The 24,191-nt window shown below is 40.2% G+C and overlaps 1 protein-coding gene across 1 annotated transcript in view; it reads left to right on the top strand.

Moving 5' to 3' along the window:
* LOC110591371 (alpha-fetoprotein-like) overlaps positions 1-22,370 on the top strand; it is a 46,337-nt gene extending 23,967 nt beyond the window's left edge. The window contains exons 11-16 of the mRNA XM_021702284.1: positions 581-719; positions 3,223-3,449; positions 11,992-12,124; positions 18,861-18,897; positions 19,968-19,995; positions 22,274-22,370. Coding sequence (XP_021557959.1) covers positions 581-719; positions 3,223-3,449; positions 11,992-12,124; positions 18,861-18,897; positions 19,968-19,995; positions 22,274-22,370 — 661 coding nt within the window. The remainder of the gene's footprint in view (positions 1-580; positions 720-3,222; positions 3,450-11,991; positions 12,125-18,860; positions 18,898-19,967; positions 19,996-22,273) is intronic.
* Positions 22,371-24,191: the final 1,821 nt, after the last annotated feature.

The following is a 24,191-nucleotide window of genomic DNA, read 5'->3' as shown; positions in this document are numbered from 1 at the left end:
TCTTCACCAGGTTTATTTTTTGTTATTGTTAGATCTCAGCCCACCTGCCATTTCCTCCAGGAGGCATGCCTGACCTTCCTGAGATGGGATTAGATGCCATTCTCTGTGCAGCTACAGCACTCTAAATTCCTGTCACTACATTGAGTGTTCCTGCTATCTCACCCATTAGGATGTGAGCCCTGTGAAATTAGGGCCTGTTTGCTGATTGTTGCTGCCCCCCTTATTCCTACACACTGTAGACACCAACACAGGCTGTAAGAGCCTGTGTATACATTTATTTCAGAAGCTGTTTATTAAGTCTGATTTTGCAGCCATCCAAATTAGCTCTCACAGTATCCTTGATAAGTACCCCCCCCCCCCCAGCAAAGGATCAGGGTGGAGTAATGTGTGAGGTGTGAAGAGAATTCTAGGTATATTGAATAAGTTCTTGGGTCATTGGAATAAGGACTAAAAAGAATTAAACCTTGTTTAATGTTTTGTTCAACCTAAGCTAGAGATTGTCAAATACTGAGGAAACTCTAGAATTCTTCATTTTAGGCACATGGTCATTGCCAGGAGTAAGAGGAAATTATTCTTTCAGGCTCATAATCCTTTATACTAAGAAAACCCCACAACTATCTGCTCAAGAGTTGGTTACGTTCACAAAGAACATGGCAGCCGCTGCCACCAAATGTTGCCCACTGAGAGATGAGCAACAATTTGCCTGCATGGAGGACTCGGTAAGTCCGTCTTGACTTCATGTTTGCCTGTTCTTGAAGTCCTAATCTCTAGCCTCCAGCAATCAATCTCATGTTTGTGGACACATCATGAATTGTCAATGGAGCTTAATATTTCTATCCCCAGACCACCTTCTTTTAGGCCAGCTCATGCCAATTGTCTCGATTAGCAGCAGAGGTAAGACTATTACTTCTCTAATGGTGGTGATGTCAGATTCAACAAGTCTTTACCTGGATCATACTCCACGGTCTAACTCTTGGATTTTCAAGCCAACAAAATTGACTTTGTCAACAACTTCAAAGAAAATGCTGATTTTAGACTAAGTCATCCTAATCAAATGTATAGGAAAAAACAAAACAAAACCAAAAAACAGTCACCACACCTCTGACACCAGATGTTTTTCCACACAAGAAGCAATTTTCTGTGACACCAGCTGGGTGTCCTACAATTTAACTCATTCTGACAACTCTATCTGGAGATGACGTCAGATTCCACAGGTTAAGGGCTCAGTCCTACAAGACTGCTCCCATCCCACTTCAGATAACATTTGCAAGTCCAGGTTGTCCCCTGTGATTTTGACTAACCAGCTATAAATCTAAGGTTCCCAGGATCTCCTTCTCAGGTTTGATTAATTTGTTAGAGCAGCTCATAGAACTAAGAGGAATACTTACTTAAGTTCACCAGATAGGTAAAATATTTGATAAAGGAAAATGAGAACTTCCAAATGAAGAGATACTTAGGGTGAGGTCTGGGAGCATCCTGACTGCAGAAGCTTCTGTTCCTGTGGAATTGGGATGTGTCACCTTCTTAATATATGGATGGGTTCACACACTTGGGAGCTTTCCAACGCCCAAACTGTTGGGATTTTAAAAAGCTTCCTTATGTATACATGATCAATTATTAATTCATTTCCAGCCCATCTCTCCTCTCTGGAGAATGGGGGGTGGGGTGGGGCTGAAAATTCCAAGCTTCTAATCATGGCTTGGTCTTTCTGGGACCCAGCCCCCATCCAGGAGCCCACCCAGAGTCACCTCATTAGAACAAAAGATGCTGTTAATTCCCTTATCACTTAGGAATTTACAAGGGCTTCAGAAGACCTTTGTCAGGAACTGCGGTCAAAGATCAAATATTTATATTGTCTATTATCTCACATCAAACTCACAAGTGTTAAGTTTATTAGACAGAATACCACCACTGTGTTCATTTACAATGAGAAATGTCTTTCCAATGGCATCAATAATTGGGCCTAATAACTAGAGTACACTTTTTCCTGAATCAAAATACTTAGGAAGTTGAATGAGAATATGGGTAGTTGTGCAAATGGAATCAGAAGAAGGGAAGGGATGGTCTTAAGGGATATTCTTCCAGGCTATCCTGAGAAATGAGAAATTATGTCTCCCTCACAATGGAGAACATCCCTCCAGGGACCTGTATGCTCATGTCTCCAAGATGTAGTCTCCAGGTCTCTCTCAAGTGGTATTATTTTAACACTACTGAATTCTTATTTGGTGACAGTTTTCTCTGCCCTAAATGTTCTTGATAAAACATCTCCTTTATGCTAAATTGGTCTTTCTTGTGATAAAACATAATTTTTTTGATTGAAGATATAAAAAATTTTATTATCTAGCCCTGTCTAACTTTTATTTTATCATCAATTTTTGTTATCTAGTCATGCCTTCCTTGGAGAACTCTTTCAATTAGACTTACATGTTTCTAAAGCCTTATTTTTAGGTGATCTCTTTGGTTACATTTGAAATGGATAAACTCATACATGAAATGTTGATGCTTACTGGCTTCAATTACTTCATTCCCAAATACATAAATGATTGGGAATTTGGGGAGTCATACTTGGAAAGGCATACAGGCGGGCTTGTAGACAACATCAGGATAAGAATCAGACACACAAGGAGCAAAGCAAGGTGACATTTCTAGAAGAGGACAAAGAAATGAAGGTGATAACTGAACTAGGATCCAAAGATTTCTTTCATCATTCATTCATTCATTCATTCATTCATTCAATAAATATTCATAGAGCATTTACCATACGCCAAGTTCTGTGGTATTTACAGATGTCCAGTTTCAGAAAATAGAAACAAATTGGATTTGAGCTTCTTAAGGAAGAACTCCACTTATCAATTATACTTCTGAGTCAAATTAGCAGTGGTGTTGACTTGAGGCTTGATTTTAATTTAAAAGAGCATAAGAAACTCCTATCTTAAGTCAACACTGGTCTACAAATTGGACTGGGAAGGAACCTGGAGGTGGAGTCCAAGTGAACTCAACTTGAGGATGAGGGGAAGAGGGAGGACAAATCTGGGAACGAGGCTGCATCTGACACTCCTGCTTTTTCCCAAACAGTGAAATCCAGGCCGAACTAGAAGAAACCAGAATTTGAGAATCTTTATGAGTCTTATTTTCTATGGAGTAAAACAAAACAAAACAAAACAAAACACAAAAAAATGACCTAAACCTTATGGCTCTTATTTTAATTCTCTTGTGGGAAAGGCAAAACTAATTCTTGGAGGTTTATGCAGAAGACATGAGGCAGAGCCTATCAATGCTGGTGTGGGCCACTGCTGTGATGCCTCCTACGCCTTCAGGAAGCCATGCTTTGATGATCTGCAAGTCAATGGAACTTATATTTCTCCGCCTTTATCCTGTGACCAAGTCATCAACCTTAAAGAGAATTTGTGCAAAGCTCAGGAGGAGGAATTCCAAACTGAAAAGCAAAAGTAAGAATACTTGTTTAATTTGTTCTTTAATTTGTTCTGCCCACAAGGGAGCAGGTATAGAGAACTGTAAACTGGGCTCAGATATAAATATTGCATAATGAATGGATCAGCTAAATGTTATGTTAGAGGTCAAGTAGAATGGAGGATATTCCTGCAGTTTTGCAATATGGCTATCATGGTTGCTACCCCAATTAGATCAGCTAATGAGATTGAAGTCTATTGATCAGAAAATATTGACAGAGAAGTACATTAATTTATTTTTCCTAAAATGGGAAATTTGGAACATTTGTACATGTGTGTGTATATATATACAGATGTAATGCATGTGAAAACATTTATAAATTAGAAAATTTTATGAATATAAGTTATTACTTTGCAAAGTGCAATTTGGATTTGGTTGCTCTTTCCAATACTGAAGCCTATTGGTGAGAAATGTTGCCAATAGAATACAATGTCTATACATTCGAGCAAAGTTTCCCAACATGTGTTCTATGTAGAAAGGGCTTCTGGATGAAGTCAGCAATAGAGTCTGTGGGTTGACTGGATGAGTCTGTTGACCTGGGCCAGCCTCAGCCATTCTCAGCTGGGCTTGCTCAAGAGTGTATGGTCAGTTGCTAAGTCAGCTGGGAGCTGGCTGGCCAAGGCTGGCCTTGGCTAGAACGGTTTGTCTCTGCTGCACGTGGTCTTCTGTCCTCTGGCAGATTAACCTAGGCTTCTTCACATGGTAGCTGGGAGAAGGTGGATGTGTGGAGGTCTCGCGAGGCCCAGGTTTGGAACCATGCAATGCCACCGATGCTGTAAGGGAGGTCATAGGGCCAGCCCAGATTAAAGTAGGGTATGGAAATAGACTTCATTTCTTGATAGAAAGAGTTGGAACATCACATTGTAAAGGACATGGATACAGATAAAGATGGATAATTGGTCCATTTTTGTAATCAATCCGCTGCCTGTGGATCATTAATACAGTTGTTGAAACTACAGAAAATGATAAATGTCAAGATAATAGTGGAAAGAGAAGTGATACACTGGGTCTGAAGTCATCAAAAATGAGGGAAAATGACCAGACTTTCTATATGGGGCAGGAATAAGTATCGATGAGGGATGTTAGAATTTGATAATGTGAACTTCAAAGGAGCTATGGCTTTTCAAAGAGGATGAAGAAGGGATATCCTGGGAGTAAAAGAGACCTAGACACTAAGGTAGGAGTTCAAGCAAAACAGCCTCCCCTTGAAAGGTCCTGGGGGAAGCTGTATCCTCTGGGGAGCCTCATGTTTTCTTATAGAGCAAGACAGAGAAGTTCAGAAGAGAAGCTGTGGATAGAGGGACGTTTTCTTGAGAAAGCCTCAAGTGACAAAGGAGACAGAGGACCAGGAGAGCAGGAGATGGGTCAGATTAGGGGTGTAGAAACCTCAGCATGGTGACAAGTGACCTGGGAGACTCAGATTTCTGAGTGTGACTGAGGCTGAGGTGACTGAGGTGTCACCGGCTTGGCTTTGGAAGTAGTGCATCAGGACACATAACTTTAGAGCAGCCGATTTGCCCTTTGCCACTGAGAGCATAAGGTGATTAAGATCTCACAGGTGGTTGGCATTTTCCCCAATTCTCCCCACTCCTGCGTAGATGGATTGAATGGAACAGTTATTGTCAGCTCTTAGAAAAGAGACTTCTTGTTTGCTGCTGTAGACAAAGAATTTCCTTTCTTAGCAGCATCAATCATCCATCTCTTCACTCCCATTCCACTCCTGAGCCTGGAGCCAAGATACTCCCATGGTCCAGGCATTTTCCCCTAGAATGAATTCGGCTTCTGGTGAGTGTGCTGTTAGAGGCCCCATTTGGAGATGACCAAAGGTGACCGTTCTAGGAAAAGCCAAAGGGTGAAATTCTGGTTTCCCTGAATCAGCAGCATGCATTGATAGCACTCCAACCCCCCAACGGTGGGGCAGTTCCCTTCTAGTGCCCCTGCTCCTGTCCTCAGGAGAAAGCAAGTGAGCCCTAGTCCTCATTATTCCTTCTCCCCCAAGATCATTAGAAGTGGTAGCTTCCTGTATTTCTAATTCATTTATTTACTCTAAGACATGCACTTGCAGGGTCTAAATATTCCGAGTCCAACAATATATCTTGCCAAGTGAAGCAAGGTTTTTGTGGCTTCCGGAATGACACATACTCCCAGGCAGCAATCACAGGCTGTTGCTTGCTATCACAGCACTTGCAATTCTTAAGCCAGCTGACCCTTGGAATCCTTTCTGCAGTTGTCAAGGTGAGCCAGTCCTAAACTAGACTTTAACACTTCCCAGGAAACCCCCGACGACCATTGTTAACATTTAGTCAGCCATTCTTTTGTTCGCTCAGGCTGGATGTGGGAATGTAGGAGAATGAGGTCTCTTCTAGTGTGCACATTTGCCTTCTCTTGAGGAAGTTCTCTGGGCATAGATAGGCACTGCTTTATGTATGGCATCTCACCAAATCCTTACCATAAATTTATAAGGTAGATAATATTATATGCCATTTTAATTATAAGGTAATTGAGGCTCAGAAGGCAAGAAGACTTGGTATGAGATCATGCAACAGGTAAATAGGTCGTTGAGCTGGAAAATTCACTCAAGCTATCTGGCTCAAAGCACATATGCTTTAACTACCAACATATAGCTTTTAGTGTGCCCTAATCAAGGAATTATAATACTGGTTATAATTTTAAAACACTGAACTCTTGGGGCGCCTGGGTGGCTCAGTTGGTTAAGTGTCCAACTCCTGATTTCAGCTCAGGTCGAGATTTCAGGGTTTTGAGCGCATGGAGCCTGCTTAAGATCCTCTCTCTCCCTCTTCCTCTCCCCCTCCCCTCCTACTCACACCTGCACTTTCTCTCTCTCCCTCTTAAAATAAAGTAAGTAAATAAAATAAAATAAAATAAAACACTGAGCTCTTAGATAAGGGCTAGATAATAAAAAGTATGAAATATTAGGAATCATCCTTATTCTAGTGAATTCACTGTGTTCTCTGTATGGAGAAAACAGTAGCATAGAAACAGTTAACGTAGAGATTTCTGGAATATTCTGTGAGAATCCATGTCAAGAGTCAAGGGTCAAATTGGAAAAAAAAACAAAAAACCTCTTACTTTCTGGGATAGTGGCAAGGGCTCTCTATGGCTTTCATACATTTATAATTCGGGCTGACCATCACAGCATAAATGCAAAAACAAGCAAACAAAAAAACCGGTGAAGGGGCTTCGGGAGGGGAAAGAATAATTGAGCAAGGTAGAAGAGAAGGTAGAAATTGAGATCATGTAATAAGATAGAGATAGTCAAAGGGAAATAGAAGTTCAAAGTAAAAAAAATTTAAGGTCCAATGAAAAATATTGAGTTGAAATGCGAAGATTTAAGAAAGTATATAAAGACTAGAATGTGCTTTAAATGAAATGGTGGGTAAATTTAATGAAAATGAAAGATTAATATCATAGAAGTGAAAAACTGAAAACAGGTTGATGGTATTGAATTAGAAATAGGATTTAAGATGTAAAAAGGTAAATTAAAAATTTTAAGCTAAAAAATAGAATTAAGGGAACTATTTTTAAATAACAGTGGTCAGGTTGGTAGGCAGGGTGATCAGGGTGGGAGAGAGAGGAAGTGGGCAGGAGAGGTAATTCAACTGCAAGCAGATTACAAGTGTTTGACAGTTTTTGTGGGGAGGGAGTCAAGCTTCTAAGTGTCACAGAGTCCCCAGTTGTAGAAATGACTGCCTTTATGTCTGGAGTTCCAAGGAGGGATAACACGACCTCCTGATATCCCTGCTCTGAATTTCATTCCCAGACCTTCTATCTTCTCATAATGGGAGACTTTTTCCCCCTTGCCTATTCCAGTACAATTTGGATGTTTCTCCTGGTTTAAATAAGCAGCTGTTGGCTGATGTTCTGGAAACCCAGCAGTCTTGCTCGTCTTCCTCCTATTGGTTCCTCTGGGGAAGTGTATTTGGAAATCAGCCCACCCAGCAGGGGAAAGAAGAAAGCATAGTGGAGTGGTTCAGTGTGACTGAGGCATAAATAAGGGAAGGGAGAGAAACTTTTGCAGTGAGACTAGAGGGCTTGGGAGGGGCCAAGCCATGAAGGCACTTGGATCCCACAGCTTGTAAGTGAGAGAAGAAGAGGGTATAGACAAGGGAGCTTTCCTGCCTCTCCCATTAGGTTTCTCTGTTACTGTTGAATCTACAGCTCAGATCCTCAGGGAAATTGTAAAGATGCTCATCAATCATTTGCTGAATGAATAAATGAATACACAGGAGAAGAGCTGTGACAATGTACCATTTATTGAGAGAATCAAGGAAGAAGGAGACCATGGTTGGAAACAACCGATAATTTGAAACGGAAGCAAGATGTGCTGTTATTATTATAATTATTCATCATTACTATTACCTTTGCAATTATTTATTGCCTGGACTATGCCAGTTACTGTACTCAGCCCTTTAATACATTACTTTGGGTCCTTACAAATGCCTTGGAATGTAGGTGTTCACATTTTCTTTTTATAGATAAAGGTCAGAGAGGTTAAGTACTTCACTCACCATCACACTACTTAGTCGAACCAAAGTAAGTTTGACTTCAAAGTTTGTGCCCTTTTTATGACAAAAGAAGGAAAGAGAAGTCCAGATTTTGCATGAACTAGTAGTAAACTCTGTCTCCTTCCTATACTAGCTCCTGCCCTTTGGGTGCTGAACCCCCTAAGCCAGTTCATAGAAGCCCCAGTTGCAAGTTTGGAGATGGGGTATTTCCACAGTGTAGGCTCCCGTGACAGGTAGTTTCTATTACCTGGGCCTTCAGCAAGCCTATGCTTTCAAGGATTGGTCGGTGAATCTCCACATCATTTTGTAGGAAAATACATTCTAAGACAAATTGCACCAAACGCCAATGGAAAATAGCCTGTATTTCTCACTTTTACTAATTAGTTTCTTAAACACTGATAATGATTATTCAAAGGTAGTGGAAACTAGTTTGATGATATATGTAACCATACAGACTTGAATTATACAGAGATACTTAAAAACAAGTACAGCATTTTCTTTCAAGTGAGATCAAGTTTAGGTCTAATTAGAAGATTAACTATGTACAGAAGAGTTGGAGAGAAAAAAATAATGTTTATACTATTCTATTTCTTTTTAAAATATTGATTTCTGTTGCTATTAAAGTAATGCATAATCATTGCAGAAAATTTAGAAAATACAGAGAGAAGAAAATCATTAACACTTTTATTCCAACACTGCAGAAGTGCCCATTATAAACATATGTGTAGTATAAGAATATATAATGTCACATATGCATACAAGCGCACGCTCCCACAATTGCCCTTTGTCCATCAGTCTATGGTTCTAATATTTAATGAGTTTTGCACAATCTTGCGACTAGCTGCTTATACAAAATTTCGGTTCCAAGCAATTATCCCTAGAGTCCGTGCTTAGCGGAGAGCTGAGGAAACTCCCTTGACCCTCAGGAATTCTCCAAGCGTGCTCTCCCTAGCACCACTCCTGGGCCCCTGGGGACCGTCCTGCCTTCCAGGTACTGCTGTCTCCTGCTCAGCTGCAGATGGGGTCCCTTGAAATGACAAAGCTGTGTTCTGTTTTGTCGTGAAAAGAAAATCACCCCTTTCCCCTGACTCCCAGGATTATTACCCACTTGCCGCGGGCCCCAGGGCAGTGCTGTGTATGTCTTCATGGTCGGCAGGACTTCAGTGAAAGTTCTCTCACAGCACTTTTTCGAATAGGAATCCTGATCCCATGTAACTCAGAAATGAGTCTAATGAAGGCTCAGTTGGGGAATCACGAAATCATTCCCGTCCTCCACTGACCAAGCCTTTCTTACTGGGTGGCAGTCTGTGAGGCTGACTTCCGGTCTCAGGAGGAGTTCTCCCAAGTGGTTCCCAATCCTCCTGCCTTCTGGGAGGGAGGCTGACCTCACTGGTTTGCTGTATATGCCCAAAACTATAATATTCCCAGGGGGTCTGAAATCACGGTTACAAATGCAAAATGGAGATGACATAGAGCCTTATTAAAAAGGTAACTGGGGCGCCCAGGTGGCTCAGTCGTTAAGCATCTGCCTTCGTTCGGCTCAGGTCATGATCCCAGGGTCCTGGGATCGAGTCCCACATCAGGCTCCCTCCTCGGGGGGGAAGCCTGCCTCTCCCACTCCCGCTGCTTGTGTTCCTGCTCTCGCTACCTCTGTCTCTGTCAAATAAATAAATAAAATCTTTAAAAAAAAAAGAGGTAACTGACAGTATTACATGGGATAATATAAATTCTCAGCACATTGCCTGGATCATAGTAAATATGTTGGCTGTTGCCACGATTTTTGATATAGTTTTAAAAAATTATAATGTATGCATTTTGGTCACTAATTAATCTTCAAAACCACATTTTAATGACACGGTACTATTCCACCATCTGGGTACTATAATGAATTTAACCATTCCTTATTGCTGGCCATGAAAATTGTTTTCAATTTCTAACCAGTATACATTGTGACAATGAGCATTTTTGTACATTAAGTCTTTGTTCCCATATCTGATTTCCCCCCTAGATTCCTAGGACTTAGAATTAGAGGCAAACGTGGGAGTAGTTAAAATCTTCTTAGCTTCTTTCAGCTCTGTCGGCCAGCTGAGGGGCAACGATTATGTGTTCCTCAAACCAGCCTCCTTTTGAGGTAGTTGCTGAAAAGAAATCATTATCGGGGTGCCTGGGTGGTTCATTTGGTTAAGCATCTGCCTTCGGATCAGGTCATGATCCCAGTGTCCTGGGATCAAGTCCCACATTGGGCTCCTTGCTTGGCAGGCTCCTGGCAGGAAACCTGCTTCTCCCTCTGCCTGCCGCTCCTCCTGTTTGTGCTCTCTCTCTGACAAATAAATAAATAAAATCTTAAAAAAAAAAAAAAATCATTAGCTTGTGCTTTCCTAATATTTTTAGTCCTGCTTTTGTTTTAGCTTGTCTATCCTCAAGGCAGGGTGGGGGTGTGAGCGTTGGGGGCGGTGGGAGAGGGTGGAGTCGAAATGGCAAGTTCAAAGAGGCGTGTCCAGCGGGCTACCATGTTAAGCTGGATGTCTTGTTCTGTTGTTTAATGGGATCGGCATGCTATGGGCTCTGGGTGCGGCTGTTTTTGTAGGTCCCGAGGGCACTGCTCGACTGCGCTGGTCTTGAGAGCTGCAGAGGGCCAAGTTTGCTTTAGCCATGTCCTCCACTTTGCTCCCGGCGCCTGCCTTCCCTGCGGGTGACCATGCTCACTGCTGCACAGTGCCTGAGCTAGGGCCACCTGTATGCTGGGCACGTTGCCGTTGGTCACTGCTGGGCGGCGAAAGGTGGCGGCCTCTTAGTCCAGGAGTCAAATGGCTCAGCGAGTTGCTTGGGTCAGCCGCCCACATTGAGACAGCTGGGAGAAGAGGAGGGCGTGTGTGGGGCAGAGGGTGAAACTGACCACAGCGGGCACCTCCCCCCTCACCGGCTGGTCCCTCCCCTCCGTCTTCCCCCACTGATGACAGCGGGACACAGACTGTGCCGGCCCCCTGCCGAGTGAGCAGCCCACCCCAGGCAACTGGGGCTTTGGAGTTTTCTGTCTTGTGATATGATATATTTATAACATTATACTTCTAAGCCTAAAATAATTACTATCTGCAATTGTTTACTGGACCCCTGGCTTAAATTATCAGAGAAATAGCTACTTAGAGCTTTGAGATATTTTCTTTTATACCCATTCAAGGCACAAATAAGGCCACGGGGTATTATCAATTTGAATTTGAAAACGAAGAATAAGCAAGGGTTTTTGGTTAAACAGTAAAATACTGATTAAAGTGCATTTTTCCTACCCCTCATGCCATATTTTCTCTGTGGTTAAATCTGTCTTGGTCTAAAACAGTAAAAAAAAAAAAAAAAGAGAGAGAGAGAGGGAAAAGGAAACACTGGAAGATTTGAAATACTATTTTATTAACTAGAGAGACAGAAACCAGGTTACACTTTTGAATATTCAAAGTGGTTGAAACTACAGTTGTGGGGGAAACTCTTTGGTGAAGAAAATTGGAGATGATTATCAAACCATTATAGTTTGAAATTGGTTTATTGGCTTATCATTAATTACATATGAAAGACCCTCAACTTCAGGTGTGTTACACTTGTAATATTTATTTGGAAGTTAGTGGTTCAGAATAAATGTTCATAACAAAATATTCTAGGAAAAAACGATTTAATTTACTATATCATCTATTTACCATCCAATGCAATGAAAATAGAAAACAAAGATCTTTACCCTAGTAATAATTATATAAAAATAATTAAATGTAATGTATGAATTATGTAAAAGAGGTGTCCTGGAAGGAAAGTATGTTGGGTAAAACACGAAGATGGAGATGGGCAGTGTGAAATCTGTGAACACAGCACGGCATTTTCAGGGCTTCTAAGCATCAGAGTGGGGGCGACGAAGAGGAGTGGGTGGTGTCTAGCTTTAAATCAGTAAGGCAGGTGTGCAAGCTGATCTTCTAGAACTCAGGGTGTACTTGTATTTTTGCCACTCCTGATTCAGGCTCCTCAGCAACCTTGTGAAGCAGAAACCATATGCAACAGAGATGCAGTTCCAATCAATGATTGCAGATTTCGCCCACCTGGTGGAGAAGTGCTGCCAAGCAGAGACGAGTGAAATGTGTTTCCGAGAAGAGGTATCTCTGTCTCCTTGTCTATTCTCTTAGCATGCTTAGGATTTACTGAAGTTAAAAAAAATATATATATGTTCTCCATTCCAATTGTGAGTGAATGAGGAGAAAATCACAGTCTAGATGGATTGGTGTAATCGATTATATTCGGCTTTAGGATATGTTAATATTTATGTTTACTTGAGGAAACTAGCAGGGTTAGACACAGACAGAGATGAATACCAGAGTCATGACACCAGGTGGAGTGGAGACGTTTAGGATTCGGGGTGCGAGGAGGGAGGATGGACTGAAGACTTGGGTAATTGTAGAGAAATGGTGTCCTTGCAATGTCATAAAATTTTAAAGAAATAGCAGTTTAAAAACCTGTCTGGGCAAACTGTAGTTTTGTTCTAGAAATTTCTGGGACACAGTCAGGAATAGTCACCAAATGTAGTTTGGGGCTTAACTAAGGAACCAGTGAAAAGGGTTTCATTTTCTCAGTGGCCAGAAGATCATCAGAATAGGGGTTGAAGAATAGAGAGGAGAGAACAATGACAGAACAGAGTATCTGTGCACACCCACCAAACTGACTCCCAGCAGACTGTTTTCTGGAATTCATCTACTTGCATACAGTTAACAAGTAAATGATTTTCATTTTAAGTAGGAGTTAAATTTCTAAGAATATCATGGTAGGATGTGGCACAGAAAATTCATGTAAATTCATGGAGGGGGGCGCCTGGGTGGCTCAGTCGTTAAGCGTCTGCCTTCGGCTCAGGTCATGATCCCAGGGTCCTGGGATAGAGCCCTGCATCGGGCTCCCTGCTCGGCAGGGAGTCTGCTTCTCCCTCTCCCACTTCCTCTGCTTGTGTTCCCTCTCTCGCTGTGTCTCTCTCTGTCAAATAAATAAATAAAATCTTCAAAAAAAAAAATTCATGGAGGGGACCTAGGACAAACTGCTGTCCCAGGGGCATGAATTGAGGAACAGAAACTCAGAAATAGTAGATTATAGTATCTGAGTAGAGGAATGCAAGACTGTAGGTAAAAAAAATAAAGCAGCCTTTATAGTGCAAACAGACTAGGGATGGTTTGGATCAGGGTTAAGTTTAGCAGTGGCCCAGGGAAATGTTTTCGCAGGTACCAATTTTCATGAATCCTTAATTACCTTCAGTGGCTCTTTTCTACCTATTCAGCTAAACTGTACATGTGTCTATGTTAAAAATCATATGTCTATGGTCTAGTCAAGGGCAGGCAAACTACAGCCCTTGGGCTAATCGACTCCACTTCCTGTTTATATAAATAAGGTTGTATTGACACACAGTCGTGCCCATCTATTTACGTATTGTCTACAGCTGCTTTCTGTCTACAATGGCTGAATTAAGAAATTGCAGACTGAGACACAACTGTGACAGAGACTCTATGAACCGCAAAGCCCCAGCTATTGACTATCAGGCTGTTCACAGAAAAAGTTTACTGACTTCCAGACTCGCTGATAGACAAAATCGAAGTAATCACCTCTGCTAGAGTCTATTTATTTATTTTAAAGCCTTTTTGCTTTTTGTAAAGCATTCAGAAAACATGTTTCCCCCTGAGTAACAACCCCATAGCCACACAGATCAACACTTTGAAGAAGGGCCTGTGCCTGCGATTTCCCAAGCGAGTTTTCTTGAAGTATTCTTGCTCCTGCATAAGAATATTATTTGCTCAAACTATTATTGGTGAATAGCATGATAGGAAGATTTCTGTGTGTTTTTCCCCACACTTTTTGCCTAACAGCAATCTTTAACTTAATGGTTGGAAAGCCCAACTATTTTCCCCTTCTCTCCCCTCCCCTCTCTACTTTCTTTTAGGATTTCTCCTCCAAATTAAAGGAGAAAATAGAAGCTATCTGAAGAATATATCATGTTCATTAAAATTTGCCAGAATTACTTCTTCAGATAAAAATGCTTATTATCTGTAATTATGCACTATCTCTAAAGTTTGGTCAAGTTTACCCTTGGCTGATTATCCTAAGGCAGTGATTCTGAAATGTTAGTGAGCATCAGAATCAATTCCACAGCTTACTAAAACAAAATCAGCATTTTGCACCCACAGGGTGTCTGATTCAGTAGTTCTGGGGAGGGGTCTGCTAATCTGCATTTCTAACAAGTTCCCAGGTGCTGCTGACGCTGCTGGTTTGGGGACCACTTTAAGAATCACTCTGCTAAGGTGCAAGCGGCTAATCATACACTGTTCCCCCTTCCCTCCCCATATTTCATATGCCCAACTCTCAGTAAGAAGCTGGCACCAAGGACAGTAGCAGAAATAACGAAACGATTGGAAAATAACATATTTATGAAAGAAAGGGAAAGAATTTGGGGATATTAAATATAAAGATAAGACTGGAATATTTAAAAAATAACTTTATGGTGTATGAACAGGCTTAGCAAAAAATGTGGGAATAGATTATCAAACTGTTTTAGAATTTTATTGTCAAGAATTCGTGTCTTTGTACTTCTATGTTTAATAAAGGGTTCTAGATTTGACTATAGTGCAAAGGAATAATACCTAGATACTCCAGGAACCCCATGGAACCAAGACCCCAGAAGTGAAGAGACTCAGCCAACTGGCAGTCTATGCATGTTCCAAGTTAGCTAGGAAAGACTAACCGCCCCAAGGACCTACAGGCATTTTCTTTGTTTTCTTTTCGGAGATTATAATAGTCGATTATGTGAACCTGTTCTGCCTGTTAAAAGAGAAAGTGGGCAGGTTTGAAGACTGTCTTACTAGCTATGGCTATTGGGAAGATAAAGCATTTTTAGACAAGATGGAAGACGTATTTTAAGAAGCAAGCCAAATTCTTTGGAGAAAAAGGGTGGACCAAAGTCGATGTTGGAATGTTGGCAAGAGTACAACTGAAATATATATATAAGAGAAAAATAAGAAATTCAGCTCCACAGGGTGAATTTGGATCATCCAAAGAAAAGGCATCTCACATTCCATGAAATAATAACATGAATTGTAGACATCAGCAGGTTCAGCAAGAAAATTCGACTCACAGAAATTCTTTCTGCCAGGTCAGTGGGGAATGATAATGACAGCCTGAGATATTTCTCTATCAACCAACAGAATATAATATAGAAGAAAGTAAACATGAATTAGCAGAAATGTGGGCAGGTTGAAATAATGCTTTGAAAATAATACATGAAATTTAACAATGGAAAAAAAGCAAGATTCTACTGTTAGATGTGACTTGACACAGGTTCATGTGGAAAGATGTCAGTTCAGGCGTCTGTGCTTAACAATTTGATGGGTCTACTATCAGAGCTACCGCAATCTTGGATGTGTCTCCAGAGAAAAAACAAGGATCAGATGAAGCAACATGATAATCCCAACCTATGTGGATCAAATCATTCCCGGTTACCATGTTCAGTTTCTTTTTTTTTTTTTTTTTAAAGATTTTATTTATTTATTTGAGAGAGAGAGAATGAGAGAGAGAGAGAGCATGAGGGGGGGTAGGGTCAGAGGGAGAAGCAGACTCCTCACTAAGCAAGGAGCCCGATGCGGGACTCGATCCCAGGACTCCAGGATCATGACCTGAGCCGAAGGCAGTCGCTTAACCAACTGAGCCACCCAGGCGCCCCATGTTCAGTTTCTTATACTACATTACGCACACTTTGAAAAATTATGTAGGTAATACCTGAACACAGTAAAAGTTCAAGCAGAAGAGCAGGGTGCTTTTCCCATTCCCAAAAGGTAACCACTTTTAAGTTTGCACTTTTAGTTCCAGTGATTACCATCATCACTGTAATAGTTTCTTAAAATATTAACATCATATAATGAATTTAGTGTACTTACGCTAACTTCAAGAACCTTAACCATAGATGCTTTCTTAATTTATTTAAAAGTATTTCTAGTTCTTTTATTGGTTATATTTTATTTCTTGGCCCTTTAATACCAGTCAGCATCTAATGATTCTCCAAAAATAGTTAATGTGTCTAAACTTCCTTTGACTTCCTTGCCAGCTTTTCTTTTTAAAGCTGTATATACTATTACTTCTACATTGTCTGGGTTTATTTATCTGCATGTTAAATATAAGGTTCATATGCTTTGTTCATAAGTGGATGCTAAAAACCGGAAACCATTAAATAGTATATTTAATTATGTGTTTACTTGGAATATAATTTACATGAGTACCATGAATGGATTGACCAATGGAATGACTTACCCTGTTAAAAGGTGTAGAGATTAAACGAAATCTATTTTCTTACCTAAGCTGCAGAAAATCATGCCACTTTTATTAGTTTTGCACATTTGGACTATGATTCCCTACTATATCCTTCTGTTTTTGAGAGTTACTAATTGTCTTTCTTTTTCTATGTTGGCAAATAAAAAGCACCTACTTTCATTACACCACTACAATGCTTCAGGTTCTCAATAATATAGTTTTTGTAAGAGAATATTCTGTCCTTCTTAAAAGTATATTTCAAAAAGTCTTCTGACTTAATCTTTCAATTGGATCTAGTTATTTCTAGGATTGATTCATGGCTGTCCTGGGTAAATTGGACTATTTCTAAAATACTATTTTATGGTTTTTTCTTGGATTATATTATGGTTTGCTGGGCCACATTCTTAACATATAGGTGCATATGTCTGTCTGTCTGTGTTATTTCAGAATGGGCACCTGGCAGATAAACTTTCTGGGTGCTTGCATTTTAAAATATTAATATTGTCTATTATTTGAACAGTATTTTTACTGATATGTCAATGGGAGTTCTTTAGGTGTAAATAATAGGATCAAATTCTGGCTAAGTAAAGATTAGTTTATTGAAAGCATGGTGGTGGCTACAGGAATCTTTAGGAAGTTAGAAAAACAGGCTGGGCAGTAGACAAGAACCAAAAGCAACCCAGAAATCAGTGACTTTCTGGTCTTCTACTGCTGTGACATATCATCATTTTATTATTCTGAGCTCCTATTTTTGTACTTTGAAATATTGGTCAATATCATACTGATGACTTTTTTTTTTTCTCAATAGTTCATCAATATCTTATGTTGATTTTTTTCTTTTTAGCATCAATAAGGCTTTCTTCTTTTTTAAATAATATTTTTATCATGATTGCACTGGGATATTGGAAGAGATGAGAGACAATACATTTTAAAAGGACACTGGCAAATTGTTATGTCCAGAGAGTATCTAGAATGGTAACAGGATTGAAAAGCATGTCACAGGGATATGGAGAAATTGGTGATGTTTTTTCCAAAGTCTTAGGTGACATGATAGCAGTCTACCAACATGTCCAGGATGATAGGAAATCAGAGTGACTAATTTGATGTCAGTGTAAGGAAAATGTTTCCTCTGTCTTTTCCCTGCATTACATCATGAGTCCATGTTTTATATTTCAAAATCTTCCTTGGACTTTGCCTCAAGATGTAACGTTATCATCCCTTATTTCATGCAGGACATTTCTCATTATTATAGTAGTTTCTCAGATGCCTTTCTTCTACCTTACCTTTACCAGAAACGCCCCCCTACCCCAACATTTAGTTTCATTACAAATTAGAAATTTACTGAGGAACTATGAAATAAATAAAGTCTGGAAGGACAGATACGGAGAAATAAGACTTACCCCACTATTGTTAGGTTCAGAGCCAATGAGCAAGATTAAATATGAGGGTCTTGAGGTTAAGTTTATGGGAAAATTTCCCACGAAGAAGGATTTAAAAAGTCATGGGTTGCCATAGAAACAAGGATACCGGGGCACCTGGGTGGCTCAGATGGTTAGGCGTCTGCCTTGAGCTCAGGTCGTGATCCCGGGGTCCTAGGATCGACCCCCACATTGGGCTCCCAGCTCAGAGGGAAATCTGCTTCTCCCCCTGCCTCTGCCTCTCTCCCCTGCTCATGCTCTCTCTGTTTCTCTCTCTCTCTCAAATGAATAAATAAAATCTAAAAACAACAACAACAACAACAAAGATACCTTAAACTGGGGTGCTCTTTTTAAAAACAAATAGGTTCCAGTCTCTAGATGATTTAGGTGTGGTCTGAGGGTACGAAGAAGGACTAAATTAACCGACTTCTAACCATGTCCCACAGGGTGCTAGGAACTCTTAGGAGTGCAAATCATCTATCACCTACGATGTGTGTGTGTGTGTGTACGTGCGCGTGCACACGCGCGCATGCGCTAATCTTAGCAGTGGAGTTCTAGGGGTCCCATTCCCACTTCGCTAAAGGCGAGTTAACTTTTATTGATTTCTCTGGGCTTCCACAAATGACTTTTATTTGAATAAAGACTATACGGGTAAAAATTGGGGAAAACTTCTGGACTTAGCATAGAGGTCAATACCAATAGGTATGAAGGCAGTAGAGATAGTCTGATCAATGTTGGTGATTTTGTTCCTCTTGAGTTCTTATACCTGGTTATATAATGCTTTAGCATGGGATTCGCCTAGGGAAGTTTTAAAACGCAATGAGAGGCTGATGTTGATTATGTTTTTACCCTGCAGCTAACAAGTCTCATATTTTTGTGAGGAAACAGCAAATTTTTATTTATTCCAAATCTGGGGTCCTGAGAGTGGGAGAGGCATTGCAGTTAGTTAAGTCCTTAAGCTCAGAGACTAGGCCATGAGAAAGTCTAAGACCTTGAGCTGTGGGCACATTAGAGCCCCTCTCAGGCATATAACAGGTAAGTCTTAAAGATTTTCTATTTGGGGACCATAGATGTTCAGATGTTTTGTTTTGTTTTGTTTCTCTTTTTCTTACAGATGTACTTATTTGCTTTTTTTTTCTAGGGGTCCAAACTGATTGAAAAGTGCCAGTCTCTCTTGGGAGGCAAATGATTCCAGAAAATAGAGTCTTTGCTGAGATCTGCCTTTTCTTTTTCTTTTTTTATTTATTTTTTTTATTTTTCTTTTTTTAATTTTTTTTTTTAAAGATTTTATTTATTTATTTGAGACAGAGAGAATGAGAGAGTGAGAGCACATGAGAGGGGGGAGGGTCAGAGGGAGAAGCAGGCTCCCTGCCGAGCAGGGAGCCCGATGCGGGACTCGATCCAGGGACTCCAGGATCATGACCTGAGCCGAAGGCAGTCGCTTAACCAACTGAGCCACCCAGGCGCCCCCTGCCTTTTATTTTTCATGAGTAATGAAACTCATGTCTAATATCCAAAATACGAATCAACAACATCATTTTTCAGCCACTCACAATGTTACTCAAGGATCCTCGCCAGGCTACACCAAATCTCTCCTTTCCTACTTAGCAGAGAAATCTACTTCTTGTAACCCTCATACAACCAGCTTCCATTCTTCCTTTCTCCCAGAAGCTTTCAGCTTCTCAGGAGCAGCACCAGAAATATGAAATCAAGGGGGTGTTTCAAAACCTCAGGTAGATGCAGTGGGCTGTCACATCTCGCTGGGAACTGGCTGCTGGGTTTCCAAAATGAAAAAGACCCAAGTGCAGCTTTGAAGTTTCTGTCTATACCACTCCTGGAAATGATCATTGAACTAAATGGAATGTGCTCTATAATAAGTTACCTTTATAATTGCCTTGACTTTTTTTTTTTTTTTTTGAAGGTGTGGAACTGGGAAGGTACTTGGAACCACTCATAACATTCATTCATTGAGCAGATTTTTAGTGGGTATCTGCTGTGTACAAGGCACGGTTCTAGGAGCTCGTGACATATGGGTGACCAAACAGAACAGAACAAAATCCCTATCTTCATAAAGTTTACCTTCGGGTGGAGCTTGGTGAAAACATGTCTTTCCTTCTTTTTGCCTCTTTCTTTCGCCATCAGTTAGACTAGAACTAATCAGGACTTTGCCTTGTGCCTACGGCATTGAGCGCATTATGAAATCAAGAAAATATTTAACATTCTGTTTGCCAAGAGTCTTTGAGTTACTAGCAAAGCTCCACAAGGTCAGGACTGAGGTGAGGAATAGGTCCTGTGGGCCGTACATAGTCTCCTACGTGCTAGATAAGTCTCCTTTTGCAACAGCCTGTGTCCCAAAGACACATAGTTAGACTTAACTTCCGGCTCATTTTTGTCGCCGGCTGCCGTGCTAACTAGCATGGTGCTAGTGTTCTAAGTTTTTACCTGGGAAAAACTCATTTGGTCCTCATCACAATCTAATGAGGCATGTACTATTATTAACCTTCCCATTCTACAGACCAAGACACTGAGTGCAGAGAGGTTAAGTAACTTGCCCAGGTATTCACTGGTGGTTTGGAACCAGGATTCCAATCTAGACCATTCAGCTCCAGAAACTGGGCTCTTCACTAGGGCATTAGTGCTCCTTTGTCATGTCAGGGAACATCATTGTCTGGAGACTCAATGCCAGAGAAATCTCTCTGAAGCACTCGTTGCAAATTGTTGGCGGTTTTCTCTTCACAGTGTTGAGGTGACAATAGCTGATTCTTTCCGTGAACAGTTGTCTCCCTTAACCATTGACTCTGCAATTAAAGCCTCAGCCTTGGAAGAATTCCTCACATGTTCATTCAGTTTCTCCTTCTTTCCTGTCCATCTCATTCTCTCTCTCATATCTCTTTTCTCTAATATATATGTATATAAAATATATATGTATGTATATATATAATATATATGTTATATATATATTATATATTTTTGATATGTGTGCTCTCTTCTCTAAATTTTTAAATTGACCTCTGACCTCCTTAACCCATTTTTCCCATCTCTTCACCTTTTATTTTTACCCTATATATATGATGCTGACAATGGAACCAGGGACCCTGATATTTATTAATTTGAGCTTTCAGTGATGATTTGTAACAGTAGTCTTCTCCCCAGAAATCTTGGCATAAATGACATAATGAACTTAATCATTTGGACTTTTATTTTTCCAGATTGTTTTTTGTGTATAACAAAAACTAAGCAGTAATATTTTAGTGCTTACTAAATAAGTGAGTTATTTTGATTATAAAAAAATTTAATCCTCATTATAGTACACTTTATTTATTTATTTATTTTATTTTATTTGAGAGAGAAAGCATACACACACACAAGTGGGATGAGGGATGGGGGGGGGAGAGGGAAAGGGACAAGCTGACTCCCCGCTAAGGGTGAATCCTGACACAGGGTTCAATCCCAGGACACTGAGATCATGACCTGAGCCAAAGTGAGATGCTTAACCGACAGAGCCACCCAGGTGCCCCCACTTCACTTGATTTTAAAGAGTTTTTCCTCACTCCAGTGATTTCAACATGTTCATATACATTAGCAAATTAGATCCAAAGAAACGTTTAAGTTCCTATGTATTCCATACACTGCTAGGTGCTATAGAGCATGACACGAATATACTAAAACCAGATAACTAATGAATTTATACAAGACACAATCACATAAGGAATTATAACAAAAGGCAGATTTCAAACTCTCAGTGTCACAAGAGCAGAGCTGACTGATAATGTGATGCCCGGGAGTCTAAGATCACACATTGTCACAGAGACCAGGAAAAGTCACGGAGGGAGTGACCATGGCCAAGGACTAGAAACTGGGCAGGGTTTAAACAGATAGAGATGTGGTGGGGTGTGAGGTATTTCGAGGAATGGTGAGTGATTCAGTTTGGCTGGTTTTAAGACAAAAGGTAAGTAGTTGTGGGCAGTAAGACCTAGTGGAAGATAGGGATACAACGGTGGCTGGGGGCATACTGTAGTTTAATTACAACAACAGCTAAAATTTATCACACGTGTTACATGCAAAGTGCCACCTTTGGCACGTGTTGCTCCTACAACTCCCACAACTGTCCACTGAAGTAGATTGTCACCTGTCCACTGCGACTGAGAGAGTGTAGTTGAGAGTGAGGTCAGAGATGATAGCGGTTAAAATGGTGGATTCTGGAGCGTGATTCAAATCCTACCTAGCTCTTCTACTAGAGACCTTAGCAAATCTCTTATCTTCTCCATGGCTGGTTTTCTTCTTCATCTATAAAATTGGGTTGAAAGGGTCATTTCTTCGTGGGACTATAATAAACACTAAATCAGCTAATATATGTAAAGCTTAAAACACTTCTTGGCAAGTGGCAAGTGCTATTGGTGTGAGTAATCTGAAATTGCTGCTTTTGTAGGTTAAATCTTGACAATTTCAAATGGCTCAATCTAATAGGCGTTAGCTATTCTTATTTAGAAGACAAATGGGTGCCATTGAGGGTTTTGTCCTAACTGCATCCCATTCCTTTCCTTTCACATGTAGATACAGCAACATCACACTTACGCCTGCCATCTTTTCTACCTCATCAACTGCCTTGAAAATGGACTTCTTTCTCCTTCAGTTCCTGAAACCGACATGAATGGCCCTAAACAAAATTCCATAGCAACACTGCCTAACTGAATATTTCATATAGCCAAGAGATAATAAAACATACCACCAAATTTGGGGAAACCAGACAGAAAAGATTCTATATTTCTTTAGCTACCGGGTCAGATTTGTGAAAAGGAGGCATGTATACAGGAGATTTTTAGAAAAAAATATTTCCTATAACTCATTCACTCACTCTTTTACTCACTGATCCACTAGGTCATTAAGTCTTTTATTCAGTTGATTTTTATCAAGCGCATCCTATACACAAGACACAACATTAAGTACAGTGAAGTATACAAAGATGAATGTAACAGGTCCTCTACCATTAGTAAGTATTAACATTATCTGGGATCGAATTTGAACTAATATGTAACTGGTAGTGAAATATTCGAGTCACCGAGAACAAGGATAAAGAGTTTTATGACAAAAGTTTATGTTCTCGTATTATGCAAAGATGCTTCCGAATAAATTTTTGTCTCAGAAATTGTATTGGTTATCTATTGCTATGTGACAAATTACCCTAAAATTTAGCAGCAACAAACATTTCTTATCTCACAGGTTTTCTGAGGATCGGGAATCCAGGAGTGGGTTAGCTGGGTTTTCTGGCTCAGGGTCTCTCAGGAGGTTGTAGTCAAACGGTTAGATGGGGCTATGTCATCTGAAGGCTTGACTGGGGCCAGCACATGGGGCCAGGAGGCCTTGGTTGTTGCAGACTTTGGCAAAGGTCTCCGTTCCCATCATGCAGGCCTTTCTCCAGGGCTGCTCCCAGCATGGTAGTTGGCTTCCCCAAGAGCCCATGATCCAAGAGAGTGAGCAAGGAGGATGCCACAGTGCTATGTGACCTAGCTCCAGAGTCACACACTGTCACTTCTGCTTTCCTCTATTCATTAGGATTGAGTCCCTAAGTCCAGTCCATTTGCAAGGTGAGGAGGATTAGGTCCTACCTCTTGAAAGGAGGAATATCAAAGGCTTTATGAATATATTTTAAAACTACCACAGAAGTGAAGTTAATGTCTTACTAAATACTTTGATGTTTTTGCATCTAGTAGAACTCTGTGCTTACATGTACTGCTACTTTTTGTTAGTAACTTTCTTTTTTAAAGATTTTATTTATTTATTTTAGAGAGAGAGTGTGTGAGCAGGGGGAGGAGTAGAGGAGGAGGGAGAAGGAAGGGGAAAGAATCTCAAGCAGATTCTACACTGAACACAGAGCCCAATGTGGGGCTCCATCTCAAGACCTTGCAATCATGACCTGAGTGGAAAGCAAGAGTCAGACGCCTAACCAACTGAGCCACCCAGGCGCCCCTGGTTGGTAACTTTCTAATCATAACTTTTCTATTCCAAATTTGAAAAGTAACGTGTGTTGATTATAGAATATTTAATAAGCATGGAAAAATAAGAAATGATTCACCCGTAATTCTATAACCCAGATATAACCATATTTAATGTGTTTTTGGTTTGTATGTAGTGTACACACACACACACACACATAAACATTTTACGGGTAAGAGATATTTTGAGTATTTGTATGTATATTCTTACTTAGATATGTAAGAATAATTTTCTTCTATAATTAAAGTTTATTTGGAAACATAATTCTAATAGCTGCATACCATTCTTGGGGAAATTTTTTTCCCTTCTTTAATCATTTCTTTCTATTTTTGATCATTTAGGTTATTTTCTTCCTTTTACCACAATAGCAATATAATAAGTATCTTTGCATAATGTCTTTGTATGCCTGATTATTTCAATATAAGATCCTATAAGTTGAATTATAGGACGAACTACCAAATTGCTTTCAAGAAAAGTT

Source organism: Neomonachus schauinslandi, chromosome 2, assembly GCF_002201575.2.
Source record: "Neomonachus schauinslandi chromosome 2, ASM220157v2, whole genome shotgun sequence".
Lineage (NCBI taxonomy): Eukaryota > Metazoa > Chordata > Mammalia > Carnivora > Phocidae > Neomonachus > Neomonachus schauinslandi.
Note: the sequence above shows the minus strand (reverse complement) of the source record. Positions and strands in the feature narration are given on the sequence as shown.